Genomic DNA, 15,497 nt, shown 5'->3' on the forward strand with positions numbered 1-15,497 from the left:
GGCTCAGGTGAAGTTTTAGAGTCCTCACAACACTTGCGGAGATCCAACAGGAGAGGAGGTAGCAACACAACTCCACCTAATGGAGGCTGACGGCGCCCCAGATTCAAACGTCCACAAACACATAATTGAAAGCACAAAATATCTCCATGCTGCTTGTCCGTAGTGATCCAAGTGTCCTGAAGCCCCAACATAAAAAGTTGCTTGGAAGAACATCATTTCAACTCTGTTTTTAGCCTCATTGTAGCCTGTAGCTCTGACTGCCTCTCTGGACAATCTCACGTGTGCCTGCTTGTGCGAGACCGTGAGACATGGGCACCGTATTCACGTGTGTGTGCAAGACCAGCGAAAGCACGTGAACACACATGAACGTGGTGCCCATGTTTCACGGCCTCACACAAGCGGGCACACGTGAGATTGCCCAGAGAGGCAATCTCCGCAAGTGAGTGGAGTGAGTCTCCATCGGCATATGGGTGAGTAGATAATGGCTGAATTTTCATTTTTGGGTGCACTATCCCTTTAACTATTTGCCTTCAAGAACACTACGATCATCTGCTGCTGGTTTGTTGGAGGTTCCCAGAAACAGCTCAAAGTGTATCTATTCACTTGAACAAGCTTTGACTGTCCGAGCACAGGTGTGAAACTCTTATTACATTCTTATTCACATTGCTGCGGCTCCCATAAAATGTTGTATTTTACTTGATTTTATGAATTTGTTTTTACAATTCTGTAATCTTATGACTTTTAATGATTTATTTCATTTTACATTTTTTAGGATTTTAGGGTTTATGCTTTTGCTAATCAGTTAATCCTCATTTTAAACTGTTTTTAAATGTCTTTTATATGACATGGTCTTGTCTGTTTTATGTTTTATGTCTATCTTATGTGAAACACTCAGTGCTTATATGCTGAGAAACACTGACCTCAACTGGAGATACTGTGGAGGAAAACCTTCCCCTATGAATGTAATAAATAAATGAAAATGTGATAAATAAATAAAGATCAGTCATGGCTGCTGTTCTATGAAATCACTGCAACACATGAGGAGAAAGATGAGTCAGGAAAGAAACAGGTTTTTATGTGAGCTGTGTTCTCAAGTTTGTGCACACACAAACATGAATATTCAGTATGCTTCTGCAGTCACATTTATCTTCAATCAAATCTTAAAGTCCAAGTCCTGTTCAATTATAGTGCAGTCAATGGGGGTCACAGTTCTCGGTAGAAACCTCACGTCACTCTTCAAACTGCAAATGAAAGAACATCAATAGATTATTCAACAAGACGTTTGGTTACTGAATTCAAATATATTTTGTTTCATTGAATTGAACAGGGTACAAATGTTGTACATGAGTTTAATAAATAATAGTATTTTTCAATATTTAACAAATTAACCTGTGTTTATAAATCAGTATAATGTGGTCTTATCATTTTCTACAACTTTAATTTAGGTTGTTAGAGCAGCCTAACACGCACAATATACTGTACACCATCAGTTTTACCTTTGAAATCTGAATTTGCATATTGTTTAAAGGAATAGCTCACCCAGAAACAGCATAAATTGAATATAGTACTCACCTCCCACCTCTCACTGTGGTCCCACAAAAAGTTTTCTAGATGCGTGAAGGAGAGCGGACTTGAATCAAGGCCGAATGAAAGACAGCAATGAAGATTACAAATGTCTGAAAATCTTTCTGAAAATTCCCGTGCAGCGTCATCCAAGTGTCTTGTATACATTTGTGGGCTCATGAAAATCCAGACTACTTTTGCTGAACTATTCCTTAACAAAGCATTTTTGGATGATCCCTCTGTGAAGGAATCTGTGGTGCGTGTGTGGGTAACGAATTCTTAATGCCACACATGAATTTTCAGAATGTTTTTTGAATGTTTTCAAACTTTTGTGCCGTCCTTTGTTCGGTCCTGTCAAAATATGTCTGTACTGATACAGATTTATTTTTCTGGCACTTCGCTCTCCTTATTGCTGTTTGATAGAAAATGTTTTCTGTGATCATAGAGAGCGTAGGTGAGGTGAGAGCTACATACAATTTATTTTGTTTCTGAATGAACTGTTCCTTTAATGGGATTGTACAAATGTTGCTGTGCAGTATGTCATTACAGATTGTTACCTGGAGCACAAGGGTAGATGTATTCCGTCTCAGCCTGGTCACCTGGGAGGAAAAACAAGAATCAGAGACTAAACAAACAACCCCATCAAACATTGCAAAACTCTCTTTGTGGTTGTTGTAGATAAGAACCAAGTTAAAACCTCACAGTGGTCCTGTAAAATTCACCTAAAACACCTGTCACAGACAAACCCAAAGTCATTAAAAGCTTTACTGAACTAATCAACACAGACAGAAATGTTTATTTAGGAGCTAACTGTATAGAAAACTGTTCTAGGAAACCTGCAATGATAAGAAAGATCTTTTTTCCCCTTAAAATAACAAAGGAGCCATTGGTTTATCATTTCAGTAAAAGTATAACAGTCTGTGGGGCCTGTAAGGAGTTCAGTTCTGTGTCATTGACCACAAGACCCATAAGGCTTTGCAGCACTGTAGGCCAATTAAATGGCTTTAAGCCCTGAAAATGTCACTGAGACACAGTCCTTCAACTCAGGCCCTCAAGGCCTGTTTCCACTGAAGAAGTTCCTGGTACTATTTGGGGGCAGGAACTTTACAGGAACGTCCTCTCGCTCGGCCCTCTCAACCGCCCTGTCTCCACTGTGCGGCGGAGTAGGAGAAAGGTTCCTGTAAAGTTACCGGGCTCTGGATGTGATGTAATCGTTGCGCGACCATTTTGACCAGGGCGACGCGACAAAGAAACAAACAAAGAACAACAACAAAGAAGAAGAAGAAGCAGAAGTACGAAGCAGAAGTAAGAAGAAGAAAGCAGATATAAGAAAGACGATTATCAACATGGAAGGAGCTGAGGTGGTTGCTGGGTTTCTGGCATGTCTCTTTGTTTACATGGCGGTGGAAGCTATGAACGAGAGCTGCTCAGTTTTAAAAATGCCAGCTATTTTGTCGCTTTCTGTTGATGTCACATCCCGCCTTGAGTATATCCAATCAGCACCAAGTAAACCCCAAGCCCCACCCAGGAGTTTTTCGGGGCCGTTCTGAGTACCTACTCCGAGGCAGGGACTTGTTTAGCCCCTGTAAAAGTTCCGGAACTCTGTCCTTCGAGGGTTGTTCCTGCGGTGGACACACGCACCTACGGCCCCGGCCCTGTAAAATTACCCCGAAGTCCACGCGGGGGAAACGGGCCTTTAGATATTGCTCCCTAGATTATGTTCACCCAGTTTCATGCAGATCGCTCAAACTTCCTAGGAAGAGATCCATTTGAAGTGTTTTTCAAAAAATTCAAAATGGCGGAAAATCTATATAAGCAGAAGTTATGGGTTCTTGAGGCAAATGTGTTCCTCATGAGGAGAGGCATCTCTGTGCAAAGTTTCATGTCTCTACGACATACGGGGCATGAGATATGCCCATTCAAAGTTTGCAATTTAAATCGGTTGCTATAGCGCCCCCCTTTGGCCAATTGATGTAATATTGCTTCATTCACATCCTCCCATGACCCTCTACCACTGTGCCAAATTTCACATGGATTGACCAAGTCAGTGAGGAGAAAAACGTGGAAAAGACACACACACACACACACACACACACACACACACACACACAGAGTTTTTGTCATTATATAGTAAGATATTAGGATTCTGATGACTGTTAAGGTTGTTGTACAGCTCTACCAAGGAGCAGAGTTTGTCAGTGTGTGTGCTGTGGTCTTTGTAAAGGAGGTTTAAAGAGGACTGATGTACTTGGCTGGTAGTAGTCGTAGATCTTCACCACGGCTGGCTTCAGGTTCTGCACTAGAACCTCCTGTATGAGATCTAAGCTGTGGTTGATGGGTATGTCCTTTGTTAACTGTTGGAGGACAAACAGACCACATCATCAGTAACAAATCTGGAGAGCATCATGTATCATTCCTCACTGTGTGTTTCTCTCACCTCCTGTATGTACACCAGAACATGATCGTCCGATTGTTCAACACGGTCCACCAGCAGGGCACCTTTGAGCTGTGAGGAGTCAATAATCAGCTGGGTGCTTCTCCAACAACATATGAAAACTATTTCCTGTCTACTAAAGGTCAAAGTTACTGTAATAACTCACTCTGTTCAGAGACCCTTGGTCTGGGACAAATCCAGACAGCATTTTGATATCCAGGATCACCATGTTGGTCGTGGTCTCCTTTCCAGTATATCTGTTATTGGATGCACAGGACTGTTTGTTTAACATTTCAGTATTCTTCTATAACTAGTGAATTGATTACTTACAGGAACTTTAGCGTCAGAGTGATTTTGGGTCTTTCACTGGTGCAGTCGGCCTCTGGTTTGACTTCAACACTGAAGGTTGTGACATCAGTAGGAGTTGGGACGTTATAGTGAAGAGAAATCTGGACAACAGACACATCAAGAAGATTAACAAATATCCTCTTCAAGATTTTTCTTCATGCTGAGATTAGTTACTCAAGTATTTTGATTAGAGATTCATGAAAATGCCAAAACAGAATATATCATTTACAGGTAGTACACAGGTAGCCACCCTGCTTTGTGTTGAATACCAGTGAGGGGAGTTCATTTAAAAGCATGGAGTAGAGGCAAAGTACCAAAACTTCTTCCAGCAAAACATGAGAGTTACTGACCTGAGCTCAGCCTCAGAGGTGGTAAATGCATGTGCACAGAAGAGAAACAGTAAGAGCCACAGTGACTGACCTGTACTGCAGCACATGCAGTGCCCTCCACCGCCAGGCTGTGCTTTCCTGTCATATCCTGCAGCGCCTCCTCCTGGTAGAGCAGTCGATTGTTCTGATTCACATCAAATGTTAGCTGGCCATTGGGAGACTGGACTGTCACTGTGCTTGAACCCTCTGGGCTGAACACCACAGTGGAGTAGAGAGCCAGAGCCTGAAGAGCCACCACGGTGTCCTAAATCACACACACAGTTATAAACACATCATGCCAGTAACCTTCACATGGCATCACTCCAGTTTGAGACTGCAAACGAAAACAGAGCCCTTAGTCTTGTTGTCACATATCCTCCACTGATCTCCCACCTGAAAACAGCCTCAAGACTGACGTGCACAGAAAAAGCATTTACCTGCAGAGCAGCTTGGCCCTGGGTGGCCTAAATTTGAGTTTAGTTGAATGCTGTTTTAGCTGTACCTGTGTGGAGGAGAAGCCTCCATAATGGTTCTGCTGACCCGTCAGCCACCTGACAATTCGGGTGGCATATCCCAGGTCTTCAGTAGAAGGAGAGGCACTGAGTTTGGCCAGCAGCACATAGGAGCTGATCTCCACAGCCAGAGAGGCTGATGTTTCTGTCGCTGTCTGAGACCAGTGGAGGAAACCTCCTAAAAACAGACAACCAGCCACAAGGTGAGCTACAATCACAGTAATGAAGCCAGAATGATTTCCTTCACAAGGATGACTCACCTTCTTGTATTGCAACAGTGTCTAGGTGCTTCAGTAGGTAAGCACGGGTCTCCATGTCTCCTGCCAGGGTGAAGACGTACGCCAGCAGAGCTGTAGTGTAGGTGTTGCTGAGGTCACTGATAGACTCCCTGAGACAAGATAAGCTCCTCCTCATGACAGGATTCTAGAATAGACAAAATATAGAATATAAAGCTGGTTCAGATCACGCTGCCTCTGCAGAGCCAGCAGCATTCTGAGGATGTAACTCACACCTATCACCATCTCTCCTCTCTGCTGCCATCTGGAAGACGATACAGAGCATTGAAGACCCGCACTTCCATGATCAAGAGCAGCATCACTGAACTCCACAAACCACTGTCCCCCCTCCCCCAACATTATCACAGCACTCCACACCACAGGACTAACCTTGAATAATCGATATGAGGAAATGTGAAGTAACTGTACTTTCACTTTTTGTATACTCTCTTTTTTAACATTATTATTTATCTGTGTGGCAGGTGCATGTGTGTGTGTGTGTGTGTGTGTGTGTGTGTCTGTGCATGCTTAAATTGTCTCAGGAGCTGCACAGCACATGTCTTTGCACAATGTGCAATGCACATAAAGTCATTCTAGATGCTGACGCTTCAATGATCCAGTCAGAAGTGAGAACACAGTGTGAGAATGATTGTGCTGCAACAGATCTACTCACCGTTACAGACATATTCATCTCCAAGAAAGCAGCAGTGATATAAGCACTGAGAGTCACTTCATCAGACACACCACCCTGTAGAGAGGAAGCACCAGTTATGAGCAATCTCAACTTAAACACCTTGTTGTGAACATGAGTGAAGTCGAGCTGTTGGATTCTTAATAAATGAATCAATTAGTGTGAAAACATGATTTAAAAAGATGACGTGATTTTTTTCTAAATGTGAGATAGAGGTCACAGTGACCATGACCTTTGACCACCAAAATCTAATCAGCTCATGGCTGAGTCCAAGGGGACGTTTGTGCCAAATTTGTTGAGATTCCCTCAAGGCGTTCGTGGAGTATCTCGACTATGGGATGAATGGACGGACATAACGCCTTTAGCTACGGTTATCACCAGCACAGAGACATGCTGATTTAAATTTGGTAACAACATCTAGCCATCAGGCACTTTGCCCCTACCTTCATTCTGTTGTGAAAGAGTTTTCCTGACTTTTGGAAACAGCCATTTTTTTGCTGTTTGCCGATCAGCCAAGTCTTTGGCTGTTCAGTGTTGCTCGGGTCAATGTAGATGAAGGACTGTGCTTTGACAAAGGACCTTAGAACAAAAGCAGTGAGCCTGAGGAAAAACAAGAGAACATTAGTAATCTCAAAAGAGTGAGGGGCACCCGAGCTCATCACATACTGTTTTATAGTTTCATTATGTCCTTATATCACCGTCCTAAGTCCACATTGTGAACACAGTCTAAGAAGGTGAAACACTGAAAACAGATTATATTACTGTTCCACTTTAACAGGAGTGCAGTATTTAGCAAAATGACACCACTTAATATATCTTGAAATATTTCAAATGCTGTAAATGCACAGTGGGAAACCATGGTTTGGCACAAACAAACACATGTTCTCACCAAGTGTTCCCCTCTCCTGATCCAAAAGCACTGTAAGCACCATCAGAATGTTTGTAGTTCAGCTGTCTTTGGTAGCCTGGATAACAAAGGAAACATGATTTCAATCATTATGAAATTCTACTTCTTACACTAAATTACAGGCAGGACAGACCTAAGTGCATATATGCTGCCCACTACCAGCCACTCTCTGCATACAGAAGGCTGCAATAGACAGTTTCAATGTCCAGCCTTTGAACACTGCAACGCTATTCTTTCTCTTTTCACCCTTTTTGTTCTCTTTGTCTTGTGCTGCTGCTGTCACCCCTGGCACTGGGTTAACGGGTTAGCTCTGGCTGATTTCAAGTTGCTTCAGCAAGTCTGTCTCCACCTTACTGGGTGTGCTGGCTGCTTTCCTCATGGCAAAACTAGTCTCCTACTCCAGGAGTGAGGCTGTGAGGAATCGTGGGGTAGCAGCTAGCTAACTAGCAGCTAACACAGTCAGAACTGCTAACGCAGGACAGCGCTAAACATTTGACTCCACCCACATTGAGCACAGTCCTGAACTGCACACTGCAGCAGCAACAGAGCAGGGATTATGCTCTCTAAATAACTGTTGTGACCTTGATATGTAAATGTTGGGAAGGTAATGTGCAGAGGTAATCAGAAGGGTGAGGCATCTTTCTTCCATATAAAGGTGATCTTCAACTGTTTTATGGGTCATTTTTCTGCTGCCCAGTGCCCACTCTCTTTATCTCGCTTCAAAAAGGGCCATTTTATGTCTTCCAGAGTCTAAACGTCTGTTAAATTTTCACAGCAATGTAAAACCAACAGAGGCTCACCACTGGTCATGAAGTTGGTGGCCTTTTCCTTGATGGCTGGGGTCAGCTGCTGTGTGTTTCTCAGGTACTGGAGGATGTAGATGTTGGGGGCCAGGAGCACCATGTTCTGCTCCCCACACCCATACGGCATCTTCAGCAGTCCATCCAGGTTCTTCATGGCTCGGCCCAAAATGTCACCTGCACAAAAACACAACTAAAGTGACCTTAAGAGGATTTTCTGAAGAGGTTGTCCTTGTTTTTAGAGATCTGAGGCTGGATGAGAAACCAAGCAAAAATCGTCCCCACACACCGGATGTATCACCCGCAAGGTTACACACCACTCAAGAATCTTTGCTGCATGTCATCCTCCCAACCCCATCTCTCCCCATGTTTCTTTATCTGCCTTTATCTCTTCATCTCCACTCCATCAAACAGAAGGCAAAATACCAACACACTAAGCCAAATGAGCAACTGAAGTCAAATCAATCCCTCGGTTTACCCAGAACTGATACTGAAGCTCGGGCAGATCCAACAATCACATTCTCAGGGAGCTGCAGGTCTACTTCCTCTGTCAGCGCCTCTCCTGGGTACAGAGATAAAGGATAAATGTTCACAAAACAACACTGGAGAAACAAATCACACACCAAACACTCACAAATACAAACTCAACTGCTCATTAAACTATTATGAAATCCTTACAAGAAAGACTTTGAGTCATGGCCAGAAAAGTGTTTTATGCAGAATATTATGAAGTGTAAAGTTCTGTCATAATTTGAATTCTTGAGATATGGACAAAAACAGATTTTGTGAGGTCAGACTGACCTTGACCTTTGACCACAAAATTCTAATTAGTTTATTCTTCAGTCCAAATGGACATTTGTGCCAAATTTGAAGAAATTCCCTTGAGGCGGTCTTGAGATACTGTGTTCACAAGAATGGGACAGACAACCCGAAAACATAGTGCCTCTAGCCATGGCTACCACCAGCATGGAGGTATTAAAAAATACAACAATATGTACATTGAAGGCTGGTCATGTAAAAAATACTTGGTATTACTGGTATTACTATCACCTTCAATAACACTTGTTCAAATACAAAACACCAATACTGTTTAAATATTAAAGACAGATATAAAAACCATAATGGATCACCGTGAGTGACATTTACTTGAAAGTATTACAGCAAATGATATTATGAGGAGGAAGGAAAGAAGAATTACGATGGAGTATGATGGTGACAGAAAACTGTCTCGTTTGTAATGTTAACAGTAAAGTGTACCATTTACTGTTTATTTAACTGGACTCTGGCGGTTGTGGTTGTTGGCTGCAGCCTTCCTGCTTAACACTGGACCGATTAAAAGACTGGTCACTTCAGGCCAGTTCAGGCCAAAGATTCACAACGAGATGTAGTCGTTTTAGAACGTTGCAGAGAAAAGTTGCAGCAGTGAGAAGTGGCCATCTGGCCTCAACTCAACCCAGCTGATGGTGTCACCTGCAGCTCAGCTGGTCAAATTGCTGGCGGCTGGTTTGAAAACATACAGCACGGATTTTGAAGTTGGTCGCCATATAAAAACCTACATATATCGACCATTATCTCAGCTTCTAAGCCACTTAGGATCACAATTTTGGTGTCTAATCATACATTTTCAGGGTCAAGGAATACAACTATAGCAATAAAAATAGTGTCAGATAAAAAAAATGAATTAATTTTTTTGTGTGTCAGATGGTTTCTATGGGCTTAGTGGACACAGTAATGTGTTTAGCACTTTCATTAAAATACAGAAATTGTCTACTACTTTTTCCCTACTCGCCTATGTTATATGAATTTACTCAGCTTCTTTTAAACAACCCCCTTACGCTACATTCTGACTTGATGTGGTTCTGTGTAGTAGTTAGTAGCAGTTACTTGCTTGTTAATGGAAATGGGGTTGTAGTCCTACAGGCATCCCATCATACAGTTTCACTAGGATAACAGTAAATATGTGATGAGTTTCCACTGCAATTTTGTTTCAGGAATACTCGATCATTCTACTCAAAATTTCATGGTTAGGCTACATGCTGTATTTTTTCCTTACTATCAATAGAAAGAGCACAGTGCAGGCTGCTCTGGTGAGGCAGCTCAAAAGGGGGAAGCTCAAAGGATGACGTTTCCCAGGTGAGGAGTGACTAGATGGCTAAAGGAATAACCAGGGATGGCTGTCTGCAGGGGTGGTGCTGTCCATGGCACTGAATCACTATTTTGTGATAAATAGTCCTTTATTTAGGTTTCAGAACAGAAATTCTGAAAGAGAATCATTCCATAATAAATATTTAACCCTAGCCATGGGCCATAGTTAACAAAAACATGTTTGTGTATATTTAGGTTAACAAGCAAGATGGATTGGAACAATTGCTTGATCTGTCAGGACAAAACTACAGAGCCTCTGAAGTGTCCACTCAATGCACTAGGAAGTGGAGACAAGTCAGAACCATACAGTTCCTTCCTAAATAACGTTCGTGCTTTCAGAGTCCTGGGCACATTGCCAGTGGTGCTCAACTTTGGAGAGGACATGACTGTAGATGAATTGGTCCAAAACCAAGGTGAATGGCACATATCTTGCTATGTCAAATTCAGCAAAGAGAATCTGCAGAGAGCTACCAAAAAGGCTTCCGATGTATTTTAAAATGGTATAGTTGTATTCCTTGACCCTGAAAATGTATGATTAGACACCAACATTTTGATCCTAAGTGGCTTAGAAGCTGAGAAAATGGTAGATATAGGTTTTTATATGGCAGCCAACTTCAAAATCCAAGATGGCCGCCATAATGTATTCACAGGAAGTGGTTCCTATCAAAAATGGAAAGCTATGGGTATGGACAGCATTTGGAGAAAATATGGTACTTTTGTCCGGCGTGTCCAATTTTTTTCGCTAAGCCACCTGACTATATGCCCTGCCCACACACATTATCATTGATTAATTAATTGGCACTGGTTATGTATATTATTGTGGCGTATTTATCATAAATACAGTGCATCTGATGCTCCTTTTGTTTCTGTTTTTCACCGTTTCATCACAACTACAAATGCGACTGTAGCCTGTATCTCACTATCACTATCCTCATTCATATTTTAAGAAGCTACAAATTATTTTCAGCCACAAATTGAACCTGAAAAGCCGCAAATCAGAACAGAAGTACAGAGTTGCTGCATAGCGACGATACACCATCTCATCTAGTTGCGTTAGTGTAACAAATAAGTTAGATGTTGAAAAATATCGACCTTATATTTTGATTGCACACTGTCTAAAAAGATAGAAACACTAAACAATAAAGAAAGACAAATGTTGTTTTACCAGATTTGTCTTTCTTTATTGTTTAGTGTTTCTATCTTTTTTAAACTGGGGGCTGAAATGGGGTACTATGAACTGTGGGAGCAGAATAGCAAAGCTGATCCAGCTGTTTGCTTTAGTCTCCTAACACCCTCCTTACACATGGCTCAGTTGATGTCTTCACAAGTAAGGGTTGGGTTTGGAACTCCTGGTGTAAACCACACTGACCTTTTGGACACAGCAGCCAGTTGTAGGTGTTTGTCATCTCAGTTCCTTCAGCCTGAGAGGGACAGAGGTGGGAAGATAACAGAACAGCTAAGTTTATTTCATTTCATGATCACAAACAAACAAATATATTTGTTGTCACTTTGTTACAGCTCCTACCTTTACTATGAGAGACTGTGTGACCACGTCAATACGACCTCTGTCTGGCACGCTCACAATCTCATTGTTACATAAAGTCTGGGATGCCACAGCCTCAACGCGCACCGTCACATTCACAACCCCTAAAAAAAAAAAATTCTGGATGACTTGGCACTGCTGTTGTTGAGATAAGTAAGAAGATAGTTGGACAATGATTCCATATAGTGTATAAAATAAAAAGTTAGCGCTAGTGTTTTATCTTTGCTGTGTGTTTTTATATGTTGCTGTGTTGCTTTATCTGGCATGTTTTTATTGTGCTTAATTTGACAGTTTTCATTTGCATGCTTTTATTTTATCATCACTGGGATGCTGTGATTTTACTTCCTGCTGTTAGTGCCAGATACCTGCACCTGGTAGAAAAGTCTCTTACAGATTGACAAGGTGGCCACCCAACCAGACAAGACAACTACAACCAATGAAGTGATGGAGAGGAGGGCCTTTAGCAACGAAAATATGGAAAGAAATAAGTCAAGGTGTGATGGACCGGGAGGAGAGAACAGCCTGAGAGGACGGCTCAAGAGGCAGCACCAAAAATGGAGCAGAGGAAGCTGGAGGGAAGCAGCACGAGAGAACAGCAGCGAGGCAAGATGACACAGCGTCGGAAACAGTTTGACTTATTTCCACCCAGCCGACAGAATGGTCATGGAGAACGGTCCCTAACTGCAGGGAGAACGGAGCAGGCTTCCCCGGTGGTCCGCCGCTTAACCCGGTTCGTCTCCTCCACCACACTTTGACTTATTTCCACCCTGCCGACAGTGGGACTTATATATTCATTGTGCCGACAGTGGCTTGGAAAACCACCCATAACTGTGTCACACGGGGAAGAGGGAAGAGGGAAGGCGGCTGGAGTTCCTCCAACATTTGCGGTTAGATTATCATATTTTTTTATTGACAAAAATATAGGCTATTTTTTACAGTTCGCACAAACCTATTTTTAGTCGCAAATGCGAGTGAAACGCTCGCACTGTCGAGCGGTGTATTAGGTGCTGCTGATGTATGTATTATATATCACACTAGAGGTTAAATGTAGCGCCGGCCATGCCTCTTTTGATTCTGCAATGCTGGCATGCTGTCTATAACTGGAGTAGAGCACTGGAGCAAAATTATGCTGCTATCATTTGGTTCTGTGTAAAAATGCAAAGCCAATGTAAAGAAGGGACTCTGCAGCAGCCCTATTGCGCTCTGTAGCGGCCCTGTAGCACCATCTCTGTGCAAAAAGGTCTTGTGAATTTTTTATTGACACAAGTATACAGGTGTGACCTTTACCCAGGGCTGAGGGGACCATGGTCCAGCTGAGGGTCTTGCGCTCACCGCCACACAAACAGGATGTGTACTGGTCATCAGACAGGGGGATGAGGGTGTAATCTAGGGAGGCGTCTGGAGCCACAGTGACCTGTTCAAGAGAAACAGTTGAAGAAAACGTTTGCACTTTTGTTCCAAGAGTTAGAAGAGAGGATCAACACCATTTGTTGGAGCGAGGAGGTGATTCGCTTAGCTTTAGCATAATGACTGGGGGAACAATGAAGAGCTAGGGTGCCAACACCTGTAAAGCTCACTCACTGATGTGTTACGTCTGATTTTACAAACAGAAATGTAAAAACAAGTGATATGTGCTGAAACTACTTCATTACATCAGGTTTTGACTCCAGACCTGTGATGTATGGAGACTTGTAGAGGGTGTACCCCGCCTTCACCCAATGTCAGCTAGGACTGACTCCAATCAGATCATGAATCAGTTAAGCGGTTACATATAATGAATGGATGGATTCTGAAGAGTGAGGCAGAAATATGACATCATATAATAAGTATGTTTTCTTTAGTGTATAATCACCATGAAAAATATCTACAGCAGGGAGCAGGTCTTTGTTTGAAGAGATCACCATGTTGCACTGCCATGTTTCTACAGTAGCCCAGAACAGACAAACAGGGGGGCGTGTCCCCCTCAATGTATATGTGACTACTGCCCTGTCATGCATGCATAATTAGGCTGCAGTTGTCTGGGTGCGCAAAGGAGAAATGGGCTGGTCTTGTCATACAAAGTTTGATGCAGTGTCAACTGGACAATATGGAGATATTTGCATCTTGAAAGCCAGACTACAAATGTGGATAGACAGGGAGAAACACACGCAAGCCTAAGACGTGGTAAGATACGATATTCCTCACTATATGAAGTGAGTGATAACAAGATCTGTATAATGGATTGTAAAGAAATTCATCAGGTTTTTATTTTGTAGACACTTGATCTGTATTTATAGCGTGATGCGATGACAGCACAATGATGTGTGTGGTATCACTGGAAAGCTCTAGTCCTGCGCTTTCATGTGATATGCGTGGCATTTCTGTGCGACCCTGCATTCCAGAGTAATCCATCCAAGAGTAATGTGTGTGCAAAGCTGTATGAAAGCTCTGTTATACAGAATTTTTTTTCGCTGTGAAAACATTGGACTACCGACAAGTGCTTGGTCTTGTCGGAAAGCTACAGTTCTGCTGTTTCACGTGATATGCATGGCTTCTCGCTATGATGCACAGTCGTGGAGAAAAAACATAGAGAAGAACAGGTGTGAATTTGGATGCACTATGCGTCGTTCGGACCCATAGGGTTAAGTCACCTGAGACAGCATTCGCCACTTCCAATGCAAAAGTTGTGATCTATAAAAGCAGACTTGATTGGAGAAACTTTGACCCATACTTATGAATGTTTTGGAGATGGGAAATTAGCAATGCAGATGGAGAGGTGGAAGCCTGATTGTAGAAATTGTTGAATATGGATCCTACATGCTGTTTTATAAATGAGACCCCTGGTCTGTTTGTTTTGGAGAGGAAGAGACCTCTGTGGATAAATCGGCTTCTGATGAAAACCTCCTGAACATCTGGATCTTATGTTCTCAGAGAAAAAAGATGACCACACCTGTGTTGGACTAGCTGCCTGCAGCGTCATGCCAAACTGCGCCATAAATACATGGATTTGTAATGTAAAGTGACGTCATTCAGTGTTTTTACCAGATTAAATCATCTGGTCTGTTTGTTTTGGAGAGGAAGAGTCCTCTGTGGATAATTCAGCTCCTGATAAAAACCTCCTCAACAATGAACACTGAAGGACTTTTAGCTGGGAGAAGTTTCAGCTGGTTGCAATCTGCACTTCACTAATAGACGCCATCAAATCCCCTTAAATCTTACACACTTCACTTTTAAAATGCTGGTGCTCAGCATGTTAGCCAGTGATCTAATGCCCGCGTGTTATTAACTTGTATCCCTTCAGTCAATTTCTCCTCCAACAGTTACAATAGCTCAGTAGTATTTCAAGTTAAAAACATTCATTACCATGATGCAGCTGGACAGATAGTTGAAGATGGTTGCCTTCAGTTCAAAGTTCTCCCCTCGGATGATGGAGTAGGGCAGGCTGAGCTCGAGGAAGAAAGGCTGGAAGACGGTGATCTCTTTACGAGGAGCCAAGCCAAAACCCTGAGGGGACAGACAGAAAGCCTCCGTCTCCCAGGTGGTGATGGTGTCCGGGACAGTGAGGGGCACATTTTTTGTTCCAGACTCTCTGGATCAGCAGGTACACAGACACACACTGTGAGCCAGAGAAACTTTTACAGAACTCAGATTAGTCAGAGATGATGTGAGAGGGAGAAGGAAAGAGAAACATTTCAGTCAGTCAAATTCTGAAGGTGTAGTGTCACAAGATTACATGTTACAAATGAAGACAATATTTCTTATGCTCAACAGCCTCACTTTTAACATGTTTGACAGAAGGGATAGTTGAGATTCTTCGAAGCGAAGTTGTATGGGGTACTTATCCATAAACAGTATATTACATAGAGTCAATGTTAGTCAGGATGTCCCCAGTTTAGAGAAGCAGGCTGGAGTCAGACATGGAAGCTAAGTAA

General features: G+C 42.5%; 1 protein-coding gene across 1 annotated transcript in view; it reads right to left on the reverse strand.

The window, feature by feature from the left end:
• Positions 1-1,054: 1,054 nt before the first annotated feature.
• LOC125889145 (alpha-2-macroglobulin-like) overlaps positions 1,055-15,497 on the reverse strand; it is a 46,142-nt gene continuing 31,699 nt past the window's right edge. Inside the window, exons 19-36 of the mRNA XM_049576883.1 lie at positions 14,929-15,154; positions 12,874-13,000; positions 11,569-11,690; positions 11,413-11,464; positions 8,377-8,460; positions 7,899-8,075; positions 7,081-7,156; positions 6,635-6,791; positions 6,174-6,248; positions 5,486-5,648; positions 5,216-5,403; positions 4,766-4,978; positions 4,328-4,446; positions 4,164-4,254; positions 4,001-4,069; positions 3,812-3,917; positions 2,121-2,162; positions 1,055-1,241 (exon numbers count right to left, since the gene is read on the reverse strand). Coding sequence (XP_049432840.1) covers positions 1,237-1,241; positions 2,121-2,162; positions 3,812-3,917; positions 4,001-4,069; positions 4,164-4,254; positions 4,328-4,446; positions 4,766-4,978; positions 5,216-5,403; positions 5,486-5,648; positions 6,174-6,248; positions 6,635-6,791; positions 7,081-7,156; positions 7,899-8,075; positions 8,377-8,460; positions 11,413-11,464; positions 11,569-11,690; positions 12,874-13,000; positions 14,929-15,154 — 2,092 coding nt within the window. The 3' untranslated portion in view covers positions 1,055-1,236. The remainder of the gene's footprint in view (positions 1,242-2,120; positions 2,163-3,811; positions 3,918-4,000; positions 4,070-4,163; positions 4,255-4,327; positions 4,447-4,765; positions 4,979-5,215; positions 5,404-5,485; positions 5,649-6,173; positions 6,249-6,634; positions 6,792-7,080; positions 7,157-7,898; positions 8,076-8,376; positions 8,461-11,412; positions 11,465-11,568; positions 11,691-12,873; positions 13,001-14,928; positions 15,155-15,497) is intronic.

Source organism: Epinephelus fuscoguttatus, linkage group LG5 (assembly GCF_011397635.1).
Source record: "Epinephelus fuscoguttatus linkage group LG5, E.fuscoguttatus.final_Chr_v1".
NCBI lineage: Eukaryota > Metazoa > Chordata > Actinopteri > Perciformes > Serranidae > Epinephelus > Epinephelus fuscoguttatus.